The sequence below is a fragment of the Gallinula chloropus genome (assembly GCF_964237585.1).
Source record: "Gallinula chloropus genome assembly, chromosome: 4".
Lineage (NCBI taxonomy): Eukaryota > Metazoa > Chordata > Aves > Gruiformes > Rallidae > Gallinula > Gallinula chloropus.
The window spans coordinates 12,758,122-12,777,730 of record NC_140088.1 but is presented as its reverse complement, the minus strand read 5'-3'; the positions used below and the strand labels follow the sequence as shown (position 1 = coordinate 12,777,730).

Below are 19,609 nucleotides of genomic sequence, written 5' to 3'. Positions count from 1 at the left end.
AACAATTTCAAGTAAATTCCAGTTTTGGGAACAATACAGATTGAAGGCAAGAAATGAATCCATTTATAGCTATTCCCTTGGAGATTTTTATTCTTAAACACTAAACAGTGTTTATCATTTAAAAGTTTACAGTTTTAAAGCTAGTATTATTTAGAATGTAAAAGAAAAAGAAAAAAAAGAGAATCATTCTTGTCTATCTACCCAACTCACAGTACAGTACTTTGCCTTGTACCTGTAAGTTATTGTATCATATCTGACATATACTATATACACATATACATATGCTATATCTACTTTCAACTCCAGGTGTATAGCTCACCATAGAGGGAATAAATTTAATTAATTCCACTACTTACTTCCCACTGGAAAGACGGCAGAAACACGCTACAAAGGAAACCCAACTGTACCATTTTACTAGTGGTCTTCCAGCATCTGTTTGTAAAAAGCTGCCCACCTTGGCAGGCAATATTAATGAATATACGACAAAAGGTGATCACAATATTACACTGTCCTACTTTAAAACTTCTCTAATCTTCTTTTCCACTTCTAACAACAGGATTCTCTCATCCCTTCCAGAGGATTTATTTTTTTGGCATTCTTTGCACTGCTCTGAAAATCTATATAACAGCTACATACTTTGCTTCCTGCAGTGCTGCAGAAACGTTGAGTTTCCAGGAAAACTCCTATTCCATGCACTAACTGAACAAATAACCTCTGATGTAAACAGTCAATAGGATCACCATATAATATGCACCCTTAATAGGCACCAAAATTTGACCAGTCCTGGTAAAATGAGCCCAGAGGCCCTGATAAATGCATGTGGAAGCAAAAGAAGAAGGAAAACTAGTGCAATATCAAACATTTGTTCTATGTTGAAATAAACTGAAGATGACCTGAACATGCATCAAGTCATATGGCATGACTCACTGACACGTCTTAAATTTCTGGGCAGCTGTCAAAAACATAATAAAAATATACACAGATAACTTTACATTAAGCATTTAAGGACTAGACTTTGAAAAAAAAAAAAAAGCCATGAGAAGGGGGTAACTAAACTTCACTGGAATTCAGTGAAATTTGACTGTTTAACATCCTTCAGGCAGCTTTCAAAAAGGCCTCACATAAAACATCATAACCTGCTTATTTTAAGGTCTTTCAATATATTACAGTAAATCAGCAAAGGCCACAGAGCCTTTTACTCCTTTGGATTATTTTTAATTTGTTCTTCATATTTAAATATCTGGTCTTTGTATTTCTGCATGTTAGTCACTAACTACCAACTTCACTGATACATTGTTTTATAAGAATGCACACTCTTTTGTAAGTCAGAGTCACCCCCTTCACTTTTTACTAAAGGACATTCGAACATGTTTCCCAAACAAAACCAGAGAAGTCGAGATCTAGTTTATAGAAACCAAGAGATTTAGGGGGAAGAGCCATAAATTAATACTAATTTGGGGTAGATATTCTTAGAAGGAAAAGTTTGAAAACAAGGGATAAGTAAAAGTCTTTTCTAGCAACTTCAATTTAGAAGTAATTTATCCTTCCCCACAACAGTAAAGCTCTAAGGCAAAAAATGGAAAAAAAAAATGTCATGAATGTAATTTTTAACAGAGCAGACAGGCAAATATTTTTTCCTCTCAGTACTCAAAAGTATTTTGTTAACACACCACTTTCCACTAAACCAACTGCAAACAAATCTTTAAGTTAAAGTTATGGCTGTTCACATGTGATCTGTTACCTGGATTAAAAAAAAAAAAGGCAAAAAAGAAAAAAAAGGCAAAAAAAAAAAAAGGCAGAAGGTCTCTCTAGCCACCTAATCACCATATCAATGACACATGCCACAACAGAGCAGCACTAGTTTATTTGATTGATCATGGTAGATAAACTCCAAATAACAGAGAAATTAACAAATGCTTGACATTTGCTCAACATCCATTATTCTGACACTGCTTTCAGGATTTCAAAGCCTGGGAGTATGCTTAATCAACATTCATATTCCCTAGTGAGCTACAGGCACCATATTGCGCCCCGCCTTAGTACTGATGAAAACTGCATATTGGCCATTTCCAAAATGTTCTGGGACTCCACACAGGGCCCCTTCTCTCCCTTGTTCCTGTTCTGCAGTTTTCTTTTAAACACTTCCAAGACAAAAGCATCTGCCAGTTTTTCTCTCTGGGGATGTATGCAAAATGAACTTAACAGTTTTAAGGCAGGAGAAACCCTCACATCTAAATTCATTCATAGGACAGAAAAGGGCCTAAGAGGCCTCTCTAGGGACAAAACCCTGCTGAAATTTTCCCCGACAACAGTGGGAGCTTTATAAAATCTAAGTCCAGACAATTTCCAATTCAAATGCCCAGCATAGCATGACCTTTGTCAGATCTATGAGCCCTAGATGCACCCACTATTTTTTTATTCTAACCAGCACAGACATTAGACAGGGCACTACTGCTAAGCAGGAGGTTGAATATTTGCATGCTCTTCTATTGTGAAAATGTAACAGTGACAGCACTGTGTCGAATTCTTTTCCCCCTAGAACTTTAACTCCATAGGAGAGGCATAGCTGACAGATGACTCTCCCAACATCTGTGTTATGTACACTGCACAGCTGAGGAACCTTGGATCACTGTCACGGCTTCTTGGAGATGACCTACACCTTTCTTGTATCTATCCATGATCAAAAAAGTAAAATAAAAATTTGAAAACACTGGGTTTTTAAATGAAAAGTAAATATGGCAAGAAACATTAACATAATTTAGTCATTAAGCTGTTCACATAGCAGCTCGCCATATGTTGTATAAATGTCCTATACAAAATAATTTATCAGACCTGACACGTTGCACATCATATTGTATTATTTAATATGCTTACTAAAATTTCATGGATCAAGCGCCACTTCTGAAAGCATACAGAAAGCCCCAGAAAATATTTCTTCATTTTCTGTGATTTATTTTGATTACCTTTTACAGCTACATGATAAACTGGAACTTGCAAAATTACGAGGTTAAGGTTTACACAGCTATTGCTTCATATACTAAAATATAACAAATGGCTCCATGTCTATATACCATTTTACTTCCATTTAATATTCAGAAGCACATTAAACTAAGCACATTGCTTTTGACCGCATATTTTAATAATTTTAACTGGTTATTTCAGTAAACATCCTCATACACTAAGGCAAAGTTCTGTTGAGCTATATATTTCTTTATACATATCTATCTACTTCATAAAGAGACTAAAGAGCTAAGAATTAAAAAATAAACTAAAGCAAAAAATGTGATACACATTGACCACCCCAAACCTGTCTACATAGAAATATATTCATTTCTACACAGTAACTGGAACATCTGAAAATATTTTTAAATTATTGAGATTTAAAATGTTAGTATGGCAAACATCTATGCCCAGATAATTGGACAAAATTCTCTATCAAGAAAACTCAAAACCACAAAAATAATAAAGTCTAAGAATGATTGCCTGTCACAGGCATGGTCTGTGTCTAAATAGTAAATTAAAAAAAAAGTGTAAGAAGGAAGCTTGTGGATAATAGCTGTTGGGTAACTAATGGGACGTGTTTGAAAAAAACCCCTTTGCACTTAGAGGACATATCAAACAGATAGATATGGCTAGAAAAATATTTAGACTTGAAACCATGCATTTACTCCATAAAGGGCCGTTTTCCTTTTTCTCTCTTGGACCCCTGATGTCAAAGGAACACAATACAAATGAGATAAAAGATGTAGGCCAACTTCTCTTTTTGGTCAATAATTAAGTTCTCTGTTTCTAATAATAGGATAAGGAAAACATATTCCTGTGTTGGATAACTCATTGCAATGAAGTCATTAAACACTGTACTTTGAACAGAACTTGCTTGGCCTATTGGAGTACCTACCAACCGGTCAAAGCAAATCTTCCTTTTTAAGCTCTGCAAGAACCAGAAATCTAGCTTAGGAGTTATTTTTATCTCTGTATTTTGTGTATCCAAGATAATGCGTTTGTCTAGGAAGACACATTGCTCAGCTGTGTTAAAAACTGAAGGGCAGCTGCACTGACAACATGCATTTTATATTAATGCTGGAAATGGCTAATGTTCAACAGCCTTTTAATCTGTAGGAACCTACACTCACTCTCTGGCTATTAGTCATCATACTTTGAAACAGTTGTAGTCTTATAATATTTCTGCATTCCACAGAAGTGCAATAGAGACCTGGACATTACCAGTATCAATAATGGACTGATAAGGAGTTCTGCCAGTTTCTAGGCAACCACAAATGGAAACAGAGATACACGGTGTCCTTCTGTCTGTCTGAGTCTTCAATTAACAATGAGGAGCTCCAAAAGACCCTTTATATTAATTCAGTCACAGAACTATCACCTCTATTATCGTTATAATTTTCATGTTGTCTTTGAAGCAGTTTCAGACAGGCTGCATTACACGAGACTACCTTGGCTATCACATGGGTCTTAAAGAAATATTTGACAACATTCTGCTTCCTGTGGAAAAAGACTGTGCTACCTTAGAACATTTTTCTTCAGTGTCGAAGCTTCTGGAGATATCTGGGAATCAATGCTATCAAACGTTTCCAAGATCTTGAAGGCCGAGGTACAAATATGTAAAGAGAAGACATTCACCGAAATAAAGTCCTCTTCAGCACCACATCCTGACCTGAAGTCATTTTACCAGTTTGGATGGGCACCAACACTTGTCTGAATATCCAATATAGATGAGAAGGATAAAGGAGGGGACTGAAGTTCAAGAATTCTGCAGCATAAAGCAGTAAGTCTGTCACTATCAATCAGGCTACTAAATATCCTGGAGCATGCACTGGAAGGGATAGTGTATCCCATACACATCACTACCATATTCAAAATGTTATGGACACTAGAATTTAAAAATAAATGTATGAGAAGAAAACTTAAGATAGATAAAAATCTTTGTTGCTGACAAAACAGAAGTTTTCAACCTAGGGGTTCAAAAACCAAAATGTTTTTTGAACAACAGACACAGATTGCTGTTCAGCAACTTTAAGCCTGCTGTCAAGAAGTTCATTTACTTTGAATTCTTAATCTGAAGTCCACGGACAACAGGGATGCCATGAAATACAAATTGAAAACTAATGATAGAGCGTGAAATCTTAGCATGCCAATGGGAGTTTGAAACCTACTTGTATGGTACCAATTAGTCTAACAAATGAACATGGCTTTTAACCAACACCAGATCTAAAGAAAACAGAGCAGTTTTTTCCTCTATTCCAATGTTGCTGGGGTTTTTTTGGTAACTATACCCTACCAGCCTTGTTTTAGGAAACAATTAAAGTATAATCAGTTACTCTATTCCACATTCCTACACAAATAATCCTTACCATTATTTCACTCAGATTGAAGTATAGTACAAGCTTCTGAGACTTTCACATTTTAAGTTTCCACCAGGAACTTAAAGGAATAAACAATTAAGAAACTACTCACATAGAAGCATATACATTATTTTATTAAGTGATGTGATAAGCTTAGGGGCAAGTATCAGGACCAAAATGGTTGTAGTCATTAATTTAAGTAATAAATCATTGGTCCTGCCAACAATGACAGCAAACAGATGCTAACAAGAAAATGTATTATTTAATATTGTCATGTGTTATAAAATTGTGTTTAAGACACGTCTTAAATTTTTATAATAATATGCATTTAATACATTACTGTTTTGACACATAGAAGAATCAGATTTATAGGTCTCGTTCGGCACTTGCTTTCTCTTCTGTGAACACAGAATGGACTCCTGAGGGGAAAAAAAAGCTAAAGAAGTGAATGTTTCAAATAGATGCTTGCAACAAAATCGAGTTGTCTGTCTTGAAGTAAATATAAGCACTGAATCTTGTTTGAAAATGAAAACCATTGTATTTGCCTTTATGTAAACAGAAGTTTTCTCTGAAAGTTCCCAGAAAATTGAAAGAAGGAAGTTAATCTATATATGTGGGCAGCAAGAGATCTTATCATTTGCTACAAAGTTAAAAAAAAAAATCCATACTATCCTTACAAGCTGAATGTGAGTACCCAGTAAACCTCAATGAGCCTGCGAAGTTATAAAAATAGCCAAAGTTTTATTTTCCATTGTGTCTTACTATTTGTTTCCTACATCAGTTTAAATAATATCATAGAATGCTACAAAGATTTTCACCAACTGCTTCCCTCGCAAAAATGCTTAAGCCAATCCAAAATCTATGTTACTTATTAAAAACATGACCTATGCCGTTCCTTCCATTCACAGACACCCTCCTCTCAGGACTCGGAAAGCTGGACAGCGTGGTGATCTGATTCAAGTACTGACATCTGAGCTGAAGTTCTGCCTTTTGGCCAGCCCAGACACACTAAACCAAACTGCACACACCTTTTCCAGCACTGCATCTCTGCTGCTGAATAACACCCTGCGGCATAGGGTCCCTTGCAGGAGGGTCAATTGTTTCTAAGAAGATCGCTGCTTTTTCCAAACCTTTTTGTTTTGCTTTAAGGAAACCGTCAGGCTAACACCACTCCTGTTCGCATTCTGTTTCACTTTCATTTTCAATCTACTCCTCCAGGTATCAGCACAGTTCCTTTCTTGGAAGTGCTTCACTCAATGCTTTAAAACACTTGAGGAAGCAGTGATCAGAGTATGGAAACTAAATTTTCTTCATTAAATCTACTGAAGCAGATATTAAAAATGCATTTAATATACTGGGGATGGCTGGTGGGCATCACTGACTGTGACAGGCCAGTTACTGATGAGCTGCTGTCAGACGGCCTTCTCAGCAGGGATCTGTGTCTAAGGCTGCTGAAGGACAGCAATATCTTCCCTTGTGTGTAAGCTCTATTCATCTCCCAAGTATTTACTAAATCACAGACCTCTGCACACAAACACAGCGTTTCAGCACATGCTAACAAATGATGGATGGCCTAGTCAATTCGTTATGTCCTGAAAGCGTGATTTCCTGCCATTCCAATCATCAAACCTCTAGAGCCTTCAGAGCTGATCAGTCCTGGAGAATATATTTTGCAGGCTCTATTAAAGGAGTAGAGGTTCTTTCCATTAGTCTCAAACTTTTTTTTTTTTCCTGGCTGATTTAAAGAGAACTCCCTCCTTCCCTCTGCCTTTAACAGCACCACCGCTACCACTCTTATCTGTGTAAAGTATTCAGGGCATGTACCGTTACTGCATTATTAAAATAGTGCTCCTGAAACACCAACCAGTTAAAAAAGACAGATTTTGTTTGTGACTACTATAAAACACGACAATCTTTTATTTCAATTTATCTATACGTCTTTATTATGTAACCTAGACAACCCTCGAAACATTTTGTAACTTAGCTTCTTTGATCAAATACCTTTTACAGCAAGGGAGTGCTCAAAAGGACCCGTTTTCTTTGTATTTGCCTAGTGAAACATATCGGAACCCTCTTAATTGTGTTCCTCCTAAAAGCATAAGCCACTTAGGAATAAACTTCCGATGTTCCTAAGACAGGTTAGCTGTCAAAGAAATAAAGCTTCTAGATTTCGCCCTTTTCATAGCCAGGCAATATACTTGACAGTCTTTCTTCTCCATACTGGAGGAGAAATTTTATTTAGCTTACCTATTCAATGGCCTATAGCAGCAGAATATATGTACCTCGTGCTTCTGCCTCTGAAACACTGAGCTTCAAACAAATTAGTCCTGAGCTGCTGAAGAGTTAGCTGTCTACAGTACAGGACTGTTTTTGAAGATACAAGTAAACTTTAGGTAAATAAGCATTTGGTTACTCTGAAATACAAAGACCTTGGATTTCTTTGCTTGCTAGGTGTGATCCAGCTGTAGCCAGCACAAACCAATCCACACTGCCCTACCGTTCACCTCAACCTTGACCTGGAGATTAAACTCACTTTTATTGCACACAAAGGTCATCTGTGTTAGGTCAAAATTCAAAGTCCCTTGTCAGCTAAGGTTGATATATTCCAACCTTTCCTACTCTAATGCATCAAATTTTTCATGGTGAGGTCATATTCAGCAGACAGTGTATTCAGCAATTTATCGTGCCATTGTAATATAGCCCAGAATACGATTGTCCAAAAAAACAATACATGAATAAAATATTTTGCCCTCTCATGTAGCAAATCCCCTCTGCTCATAAAACTCTAGCCTAGACTTGTTTGCAGGCTTCAAAAGAATGATACTAGTATGGAACTATTCCTGAAATACAATCAAGAAGTACAATTTTTACCATCATTGTCCTTCAGTACAATCAACATCAATATAATGGTATCCTAAAATCCACAAGTCAATTAAAATGCACATATGGTCAGTGTTAAAACTTCCACTTCATCCTTCTTTAACAACCACCATAATCTGGCCCTTAAATCTACAGACATCTGTTGGTCTGTCTGATGACACCAAGCTTGCTTAGAATGAAATACTTAGAAGAAAATAGTGCCATAAGACTTATATTCCTATTCCACTGGTAATTATCACAACTGGAATTTGTGAAGCAGCAAAAGGTACAACCAAATTAAACTTCATGAAGCAACACAGCAAGGTACACTGTGACCAAGACAACTCCTCCAGCTTTGACATATAAGAATATTTTCTTTCCTTCTTTCTTTCTCTCCACTTCCTTTTAGCTCTTGTATCGTTTTATTTTCCTTTTTCCTTTTCTTCATTTTTATTTCTTTTTCTCTTACTTTGTTATTCTACATTTTCTCTCTTTTCCCCTCTTCTATGTTTTTCTCCTTTTCTTCTTTCTTTTCTCTTTTCCTCTTTCCACTTCACATTTTCCCCTGCTCTTTTTTTTCTTTCTTGTTCTCTTCCATTCTTTTTTCCCAGTACTAAATAAAAGCACCTAACACACAGCTACAGCAGATTCAGAAAGCATTTTCAAATCATAGGGAACTAACTTCCACATCCGATTTGAGAGGCCCCCTCCAATCATTATATTTCATCATCAAATCTTCAAAGGATAAAGGATTGAATTCTAAGTGCTTTGTAGAAATTCCTGAAGGCCCAAACGGCGTTCTCTTTACTCAGCCAGAATGAATTTCACAAGAGAAGTTTTGTCCTGTTCTATGTGATTTTATTTTATTTTTTTAATGAAATGAACTGATCTTCCCATATTGGAATGGAAAAAGGTTAAGAGAGAAGGAAAAGACTCAAGAATTCAGACAGTACAACCTCAATTTCGGTTGCATAAATCAAGCAAAATTTCAAAACTAGCCTTTAAAGTAACTTTGCTTTTTGCTAGGATGGACAACTTACATGGGAATGCTTGCAAGGAAGAGGATGATTACACTTACAAGAATTCTAACAAAAAACTACAGTGGACTTCCCTCAAAATTAACTTTCATATAAAAGCATGTGTCAACATGTCATCTACATTTTAGTTAACAGATAAGACACAACTGAAAAAAACCCTAAATCCTTTCCATCTCTTTCCAAGCAAAACTGGAAAGCTCTCATGTCTTGAAGACATAAAATTCACACTGCTGACATAAGAATTTTCTATCTAAAACCTGCCTGCTGCTATTGGAGAACCCCAAAACTGAGCAACACTTTATTTCCCATTCTAGTCCAAAAGGTTCCACTGCTATCAATATATAGCTTTTAAATAAATATCTTCCATTTAATCTAATAAATAATGGAGGAAAACCCAAAATTATTCTGAGATGTATGCCAATTTAGATAATGTCTGTCATGCATATTTTGTTTTATAAGGGAGGATAAGCGTTGTTCCTAATTATCCTTCCTATCCTAGGGTTATAGTATGAGCAAACAGTGTTTTAGCAAGACATACCAAATACAAGCAATTACAGACTCTGTAAGGCTTGCTCACTGGCATTTACAGTGAAAGGAGAAAACCTGTACCACCTTCTGGTTTAGCCTATCCAAGCTGTAATATCTTACAGTAGATATCCTACCAAGGGTTCAAAGAGACAGAACGTCTTTCCAAAGGGTTCAGAGCCCACATAATTACTTTGTATAGTAATTTTTTACTTCATTTTAAGATTATTTTGTATACTCCGTACTTTATTGTAGGTAATTTCTGAAAACTTGTATGCTGCTAATTTGCTTTTCAAATAATGAACCAAGACTTCTTTCTCATGTCTTATTATTCTATGAGGTTAAGTGCAGCTTCAAGAACATACCAAATTTTGAACTATAGTAGGCTTTTGCTACATGTAAGACACAAAAACAAACAGTAGTGTAAAACTTTGTTTACTTCTGAAGCCTAACATAAAAGAAGAAAAAAGAAATACAAAGCTTTAAAAATTCTACTGTTTTCATAGCTGCACTAGCTATGTGCTTCATTTAAACACAGTACACTAGTACAAACGTACTTGCTGCTTCAAAACAGACAGGGTGGAAATATACCAATGGTCATTTAACATCTCCCTCTAAGTCTTCACATCTCCTAGTAACACCCACTATCTTTTCTCTCATGAGAAGAAAAAAAAAAAAAAGAAAAAAAGAAAAAAAGAAAAAAGGGGAAGATGAAAGAGAGAAGCAGTTCTACCTTCCTGTTTCCCACCATAATCGTCTTGGACTTATCAGTGCTGCTTGACAGTCTAAGCAACAGCACAAAGGCAGAATGAAATTATTAATGAAAAAGCCATATATTTCTTTGTAAATAAAACCGCCTGGAAGATGAAAATCCGAAGTCTATCTACTCAACTCAAAAAAACAAAGACAATGACACTGCAACAGAGGAAGAAAAAATGTTAATATAGTCTTAAATGGCGGGTAAAAGAAAATACTTTGATACATTTAAAATTCTTTGGGGTCTTTGTTTCAATATGAACTATCACTGAGAAAGTAGTTTAAAAGCGCAAATAATAAATAGAATATATTTTCCAGTTTGCACCGTGAGATATTACCACGCACATAAAAAGAAAGAAAGAGAAACATCTTGTTGGGATGCTTTCCAGGCCCAATGTCTTTTACTAAAGCTATCATTAATTTGGAGAAAGAGCAACATAACCACCAAAAAAAGTGGAGAGATATTAGGTAATGAAGAAGATAGGTCATGAATGTAGAGGAACGTGTATCACCTGATAAGCTCTGGGAACAATGACTGCGTTCCTTACAACAACCAAACACGAAGTTACATATGTTAAAACCAAATATCCACATTCAAATATCAAGTATGTCAGTATGAACCCGCGATGACATTTTTCTTGTTTACCTGAAAAAAAGGAAGGGGGGAGTTATTCTCACATTTATGCCAGCTTCCCTTACCTTTCTGCTGTAAGAAAGGATCTCCCTGATCACTGCAAAGGAAGCTTTCACAGAAGAAACACAAACAGGACAGTACTTCTTTGAACAGATACACAGAAGAAAAGGGAAGACCTGCACAGCACAGCTGGTATAAGTTCTAATACTTTAAAATCCCAGCACTTTGAAACTGCCTATAAACACACTTTGCACTCATACAGGCTCAAAAAAAGAATAAAAGTCAAGTTGGGCTAGAGGCACTACATTTTAACAGTAAGTTCGGAACAGGAACAATACAACCTGGACTAATTGTGCTGTCCAAGAATACAGCAGTCCTAGATGGAATGAATTATGTTTCACAACAGTTTGATACAAGAACTCAAAAAGCATGGGTTTTGCATCTAAAAGATGCAAGGCTGCTGAGCCAATTTGCACTGTATGAAAGTCTCTGGAATTCTCAATTCAAGCACAGTGTTGTGTAAGAAAGTGAAAGACTCAGAGGAAAGTGAAAGACCAAACCAGGCAAAACTTTGCAAAAAACCCCAAGACAGTACCATAACTGAATTGTATAATCAGATGCTACACCCTTACAAGGCTTGTCAGAGATGAGAAGAGTCAATCAATAAGACCAATATTAAATCAGATTCAGATATGAAAAAGAGCAGCAAAATATGTACAAGGCATATCTTTGAGAAGGGTACAGTCATTTGTCAAACCTATTGGTAAGGAGCTCTAGGAAAAGTTCTGAAGAGAAACTATGCATTTTGCCATATATGAAACAACCCAGATTTACCCTGACCCCTCTCCCCCTGAAACAACTAAACTGAAATACTAGAGTATCAGCCTAGGTATGAATCAAGCCCTTAGAGGATGGACTTTTCCAGAGAAGTTAAAAAAGTCTCTGAATACAGTTAAAAGTTTAAAGGTCTAACCTATATCTTGACACCATGAAGCTGATTCTTATGCAAAAGATTCTACTTGTACAATCTCCCTGCAGCTCAAACTACTATTTAAGAGATTGTAACTCTCTCAGAGCACTTCCTGTAATACCCTACATTTCCTACAATGAGCCCTACAATTGGTAATCCAATTTAGACATTAGGTCTCACTGAGAATAATAGTATCACAGAAGAATGTTAGCCCATGGCTAAAGACTTAAGTAGAAGATGTTACAAAGAAAACCACAAATTATTAGCAAGTAGATAAATTCAGGTGAGAAACAAAGCAGAAAAACTGGTACATTTTAGGAGCGAACAACACAGAACATACAGAATTATCAGTCCAGTGGTGTATGCGTTAAGAAGCTCAAAGAAACTGCATCTCACTGATCCAATACTGGCAGCGATTTATCATGCTTAGTGCTCAGAATTACATTTTGATAATCCTCAGGTCATCCAAAAATCCTGCTGTTAACTATAAACACATTGGAAGACTAGTGCTAAGCATTCAACAAATAACTGCAATTTGATTCCTAAGTTTGTATTTTTGCAAAATAACAGGATTTTAAGCAGACTAAATCCATGTTGGCTATGATGTTATAGGATTGTTAAAAAAAATAATAAATTCTCAATGCTTATATAAAGTTGCTTCTAAACACTATTTGAAGCAGTCTAATTTTGACTATTTGACCATAAATAAATCAAATGGCAACACCCTTTTGAAGCAATCATCTCAACTGCTTAAGTAGTTCAATAATAGTAAAGCACAAACTACTCTCTTAAAAATTATGTAGATTCACAGGTGATAGTGGCAGTCACCACACAGCATACCCATACACAGTAAACTGTGGCAATAGTTTTACAGACATTACACATTACTCTTAAGGAGAAACCACAAAATGAGCAGGCCTGTAAAGTGCCTTTCACTTTTTTCACAAAAAAAGTGAAAGGCACTTTATACAAATAAGGAGCATAAACTGTAAGTCTTCACGAAGCACAACAAATAAGGGAGGAACCAGTAAGTAAAACAGTATTAGAGTAAACCTGAGCAGATCAGGGCATAAATCCAACATCTCTCAAGATCTATGAGGTGGTAGGAACCAGAGATACTTGAAAACTGTCAATTTATGTATTGCATTACCAGTGTAATACTGATCCTTCCCAGGGAAAGACTGAATGTGCACAGCGAAAGCAGCTCTTAGGGATGATAGTAGTTTCCAGTTTGAATCAGCAACTGTTACCATACAATGACAAACTGGTTATGGACACCTTCACCACAGTGCAAGTGCCATGACAGATTCTGGAATATTTTCTTAAAAAGACTGATTTACAAAGTTGGAGTGGATGGGGAGTTTGGGTTTTTTGACTTTTTTTTCATTTAAAAAAAAAGCAGCCATAATTATCCAGTCAGACCCTTCTCGTTCTACAAGAGAATGACACAGGCTCTAGATTATAAGACACTTACTCCACAGTTGTAAGACTTATCACAGAAAAAGCCTCCCCTTTAGCACTCAAGATGGCACACAAGTTTACAAATCTCTGCAGATGGCTTCTCTTACATGGCAATAGTTAGAGACTTTATAACATGTAACTATTTCTATACATATCCAGTGCTGGTAGGGCAAGAATTAGCCTTGGCATATATTACTAATTTTTTTAAAACTGCATCTTAAAATCATTAGTCCAACATATTTTGCTACTTCTAATTTTTTCTCTCAGGGTCTTCTGCATCTGCATTGATATGAGAAATAAGCAAAAAGACCACAAAGCAACATCACTTGCTTAGTCATTCACAGAAAGGACACATGCAGACCCCCTCAAAATATGTTCAAGATGGACATGTGGAAAAAAAAAAAAAGCAACAATTGATTAAATATCATTCAAATAAAAGATGTAAAGATGTTAGCCTTCTCCCAGAATGGAGAAATGAAATTCATGAGGGGCCTACCAGCAGCATTCAGAAGAGGACACACTATTCACGCAACACGGATAACAAGGTGAGAGTACGTTAAGACAGTTGGAAGCAACTACTACAGCTAATCTCTGCTTCTCAGTGTTGGCCACACCTGAACCAGCTGCTCAAGGAAAAATAAAATCCCTGATAGCTCTACACTGTTATTAGCACATAGCTTTTTAGGAGTCATCAAGTTCTGAAACTGAGGAGTCAATAGATCTTTCACAGCACTTAAGGAGTGGACCGGGAAGTAAAATGTATCAGTAGAAAGGCCTGGTAGTTTTCTGTTAAACTTATTCTCCCTATTACAGACACTCACATGCCTATGGACGTGTCTTGCAAGCAGGTTCCTACACAGAATGACTGCCCTGGCAGGGCAATCTAAATTCTGACCTTCTTTCAAGATAGCTTTATAAGGACACTAGAAAAAAAAGACCATGTGCATGCATGTGTGTGCATGAATGCATATATACATAAACACTCTTCTAATTTCATTAGCAACAGAGTGATAAAGCCAAGTCTAAGCTCCTTAGACATATGCTGTTACAGTAAGTGGTTTCCCAAGTCGCAGAAGTACTGTGCAAGGTGAACTGAGTTCCCAACAATGCAACTCAGTGTGCTCACTGAACCAACCACATTGCTTTAGCACTTCTTCCCTTTAACAGGGCTATTCCCTCAGCTTGATTTTTAACTATAGCATACATTTTCCTTAAAAGGAAAAGATTGCACTCAATGCTTTAAAAGCCTAAGTTAGTGTTGGCTCTTCCTCCACTTTCTGCAAGCTATACACAGCTCTGGTTTCCCCAGCCACACTTGTGCTAAGACTAGCAAGGATTCCTCAGAAAGCACAGGCCAGATTTTGTGTTTTACTTATTTCTCCCTCTCTGGACATAAATCCAGCACTTTAAAAAATGCATTTACTGGTGCATTTTAGAGATGGAACTGGTCCTTTCCCCACAGAATTCGATTTGGTTTCCTGTCCCAATTCAGCACTAGCAATCTTTCCCCCAAGCCTGAAAAAAGACAAAAACCTTGCTACATATCTTCTACAACCCTGTTGATGGTGGCAGTAAGCAAATTTGGCAACGAAGAACAGCTCATATTGCACATGCATGTCTTTCCATGCTAGCGATGGTCATTTTCAAATGCCTGAGAATTCTGAGCACAGCTCAGGTCAGGAAGTTGATGAACACTCACATATAATGATATGATCCCTTTTCCAATCTTCAGCTGGAGAGCAGCAACAAGTTATGGATCTGGAAAAGCCCCTTTTGCCTAAAGCCACGTGGGTAGTGGTACTGCTGGCCCGTTTCCATCCATCTCCTGTTAATATCTACTTGGTGTTTAAAAGCCTCGTGAGTGACTCAAAAGCTTTTATACAGACATGTGGCCGGGGCAGGGGGGAAAAAGAGCTCGTTTTTTATTTTGTGCCAACTTCGCAGGTCGGAGGGACAAGCACCCTGCTCCCATCAGTACCTTCAGCAAGTACCTTGCCATCGATGACCGTGTGCGTGTCGAAAGTGATTTTGTACCGTGTGGGGCCTGGAACTGGGGAGCACCGGCTAGAGCTGACAGAGCTACCCCCTGCGGCTCCTCGCCCGCCCGCGGCGAGCTCGCAGGCCGCCGTCCGCCCCGCGCCGGGCAGCGGTCCCGGAGGGCAGGAAGCACTTACCTAGGGAACTTCTCCTTCAGCTTCCTCAGGCTCTGCCGGGTGGGCTGCACATGCCCCAGGAACTGGGCTATTTCATCGTACTGGGCTCGGGTCAGCTTCATGCCTCGTACGGCTTAACCGCGCGGCGCCGGGCCTGCGCGGCGGCAGGAGGAGCGAAGGGAGCGGGCCGGGCCGGGCCGGGCCGCTACGCTCCGACTACCGGCACCGCGGTGGCGGCACGAGGCAGAAGGTTAGGTCGCTGCAGCCTCGGGGCGCCCTTTGCTACAAGGCCGCTGCCAAGTCAGTCGGGGCAGCCGCAGCTGCCGCTTGCCGCAGCTCCGCCCCGCAGCCCTGCCAGGGCGGTGCGGGGGGAAGGGGGGCGGGGAGGACCGCCATCCCGCGCCGTTCGGCACTGCGCAGCCGCCCAGGCGGGAAGGGAGGGCAGGGCGCGCCGTTTGAGCCCGGCGTGGAAGCCGTGCTTCACTGAGGGTATCGTCAGCTTGTAACCCGTGGGTATCCAGCAGAGGTGGTTTCCTTTTCTACGCTTTTGCGTCCTACTTGTTTTAACGTCTGTGAAGGCCCAGGGAGCTGGTGGGGGCCGGCGACTTAGGCGTGGCGCAGCCCTGGGGTGCTCTCAGCTCGGCGCTGCTGCCGGTGTCCCTTGGGCAGAGTAGAGCTCCGTCCGGTAGCTCGGCCTCCAGTTTGTCGCCCCTCTGCCAGCGTGAAGGTGGGCTGTGTAAGCCCTGCTGTTAAAGTATAATTGTCAGGGCCCTTTTCAAAAGTAGCCTTGAAGCGGCTGTTTCTTCTGGTTTGAAGAAAAAAGTAAGAAAGGCTGAAGTAATGGGTTTGAGCTGTAGATCCTGACGTGGCCGAAGTGCTACTGGCCTGCGGCCTTGCAGATGTGTGCAGAAGTGGCTCCCAACCAACTTTGTGCTTGGATATGCTTACACGTTTGTTAGGTCTTGAACTTAAGCAAATTAAATTGTTAAATATCTTTTGGATATCAGTAACTCTGTTGTAAGCCTTAGTTTCTGTGCTGAGGGTTTTTATAATTTATTGAATAACTTGGAAGATAGGTTTCCCCTATTGCAAACAACATTTAATAACTAGAGGTTACGAAGAGAATTAGCTGTGTATTTGACTGAGAAATGTAAATAGGCCCTTCAATTTCATCATATTCATGAACTATGCACAGGCTACTGGAGTCCTAACTTTGAGGTTTCAGGCACTTGATCTCATTTTAGCCATAATCTTTATGATGTTTCTTGCAGGTACAAAATCTGGATCTTTAAGGAAGAATGAATAGCACGAGTATGTCAGTAGCTTTGGTCATTTATGAATATTTGTCTAATTGACAGTTTTCTAATTGACAGTGCCCTCTATCACTTGGTCATCCATGGATTTTAGTGGCTTTTGTTTGGAACCAGGAACCTTCCAGGGAACAGCTATTTTCAGTTCTGTGGCCTAAACCATCCCACATTCCCTACTTAAAGACCAAAAATTGTGAAATTGAGAAAATTTCTTTTAAAAATTACATTATTTAATAGAAAGATGCTTCATGTCCTTTAGCTATATCATGTAGTATCCTTAAAAGTAGGAAATAAATGTTTGGAGGGAATGGGGTGTTCCTTTCAGTCTGATACCCACTTTAAAGGCCTACGAGGATACAATAATCTTGTGCAGTAGAAAAAGGCATTTTCCCCTATCTTTCCAAACATGAAAATTATGATTTTTTCTTTTGAAATAGATTTTTTAAAAAGAGGTCCTTCACCACTCTTTTAGAAACAATCAGTAGCACTTCTTTTTTGTTAAAAAAGCACAAACAACATCTTGCTCTTTGTTGTGGGATACCTTCCAGCCAAAGTGTTTTTAAAAACAGTAATGTTACTATCTATAACTTCTATCTCTGTTCATTTCACTTATTCACTAGTATATGTTACTGATTTAATTTTTTTTAATAAATCAAATGATGCTTCAGTCTGCAATGCACAGAAGTGAAATAGGTTAGAGGAACTGCAGTATGAAGTTATCAGTCGAAGGTTCAAACTACAAACATCTGATGTACATATGATGCATATATTGGATATGGTTTGTGGACTCTCCTCCTGGAAACAGGTTTTGTACATTTCAATTTTTTTTTTTAAGTAAATAACCTTCTGGCATAAAGGGTCAGTAAAACCATGGGGAGCTAATATGCTATCATAAGGAGGTAACAGCCCTCAAAGATGTAAACAGCTTTTCATTTCAAAAAAGCGTTTTGCATGGTGAAATGAAAAACATGGGTGAGAAGTTCTGTATGTAAAATATAAGCCACTCTTTTCCTAAACTTGTTAATAAAGGACTGTTCCAAAGAAAAGCTCAGAAATCCAGTGAGAAAAAAGGAGGAAAGGGCTCAAGGAGTCTTAGAGCTGGGAATGGTTGGATACTGGTGGAACATTCTCAGGAAGTTAACTTTGTTGTTCTTGTGTTGTTTCCCTGATATCTGCCTGTAGCAGCTGGTCCTGATTTTTGCCTTGGGGTTGGGTTCCAGTCTATCTATTGTAGAAACTAAGTTTCCTTCCAAGAAGGACAGAGGATGGAAGAGAAAGAAACTGGAAAAAACAAATGACTGGGAGTGATAAATGAGGGGGAAGGGAAGAGGAGTGGGACGTGAAAGCTATAAGGGGAAGATAGGGAGACAGAGCAGAACACCTGGCAGAGGACTTCCAGTAATGACCCTCATTCCTTGCAGGTAGTCTTGGCTACAGTTGATGTAGGACAGTAGGTAACGGACCTTTGTACTGTTTTTTATTTTGTGTGTGTTTGTAGTTTAACTCTTGACATTAGTAGGTGCCCCCCATTACCTTAAGAAGATGGTTGCATATGTGATTTATAGCTGAGTTCAGAGGTAAGATACCATTCATTATTCTCCACAGAGCTGTGTTTTGAGAATATGTAATTATAGTATGATATTATAAGGAATCAGTTAATGCACACAGCTTAAATTTTTATTTTATTTTATGACCTTACAGCTATCTTTTTACTTTACCCCATTTCTTCATAGACACAATCTCTGGTCCATGTTGCTTTCTGTAACAAAATTAATGCAAAGACTGCAAGCAGTCATATATTTTCCAATCTATTGATTGTAGATGCTACTATTGGGAGCTACAGTAAGATGAGAATCTCATTTGCAACTGATTTGAGTGCTTGTTACAATTTTCTAACGTTTGTAATATCCCTACTTTGTTCAGCTTGGTGCGTGTGAAATTCAGCTCTTCTTACTTGCCATTTTTATATTCAAAGAAAAAAAGCTGAGCATGCTTCCACTTAACTTGGTAGCGACTGTATCTGTAACAGGTCTAATAAACACCTCCACAGGATACAGTTGTTACCTCATAAACAAGGAGAGCCCTCAATTTATGATCTACTTTATATCCATAGGTTTTAATGTACTTTCTGAAAGTGATTGTATTGTGAAACAAACCATGATATCTTCAGTATGTATTAAGCAAACAAATAAAAAAAGGAACAGTTGGTCTATACATCACTGTTAAACATTAACTGTTTTGCCAATTCGCAAGGTAAGTCACCGTAAGTTTCTGGTTTTCTCTGCTAAAAGTATTCATAGGATCGCTTGATACCACAGCAGTGTGAAGAGCACAACAGAATGGAATGATTATACATAGCAAAATACTGCTTAAAAAAGGCAGGCAGGCATTGTTTTACCTCTGTGTTTTCAGTTTTGTTCCTCATGATCATAGAAGGCAGTGAGGCAAATCAATCTACTTTTCTGTACTATTAGTATACCAAATATGTCTTCTTTTAAAACATTTACTTGTTGAAGTGATTTTAAAGAAAAAAAAAGTCTGAAT

At 38.1% G+C, this 19,609-nt stretch overlaps 1 protein-coding gene across 3 annotated transcripts in view; it reads right to left on the bottom strand.

Annotated features, from left to right (window-relative positions):
• Positions 1 to 15,877, bottom strand: part of CDIN1 (CDAN1 interacting nuclease 1) — a gene marked incomplete at its 5' end in the record, with an annotated part of 122,748 nt that extends 106,871 nt beyond the window's left edge. For all 3 annotated transcript variants that reach the window (XM_084262687.1, XM_084262686.1, XM_084262688.1), the window contains one exon: positions 15,777 to 15,877. In XM_084262687.1, the coding sequence (XP_084118813.1) occupies positions 15,777 to 15,877 (101 nt within the window). The remainder of the gene's footprint in view (positions 1 to 15,776) is intronic.
• Positions 15,878 to 19,609: the final 3,732 nt, after the last annotated feature.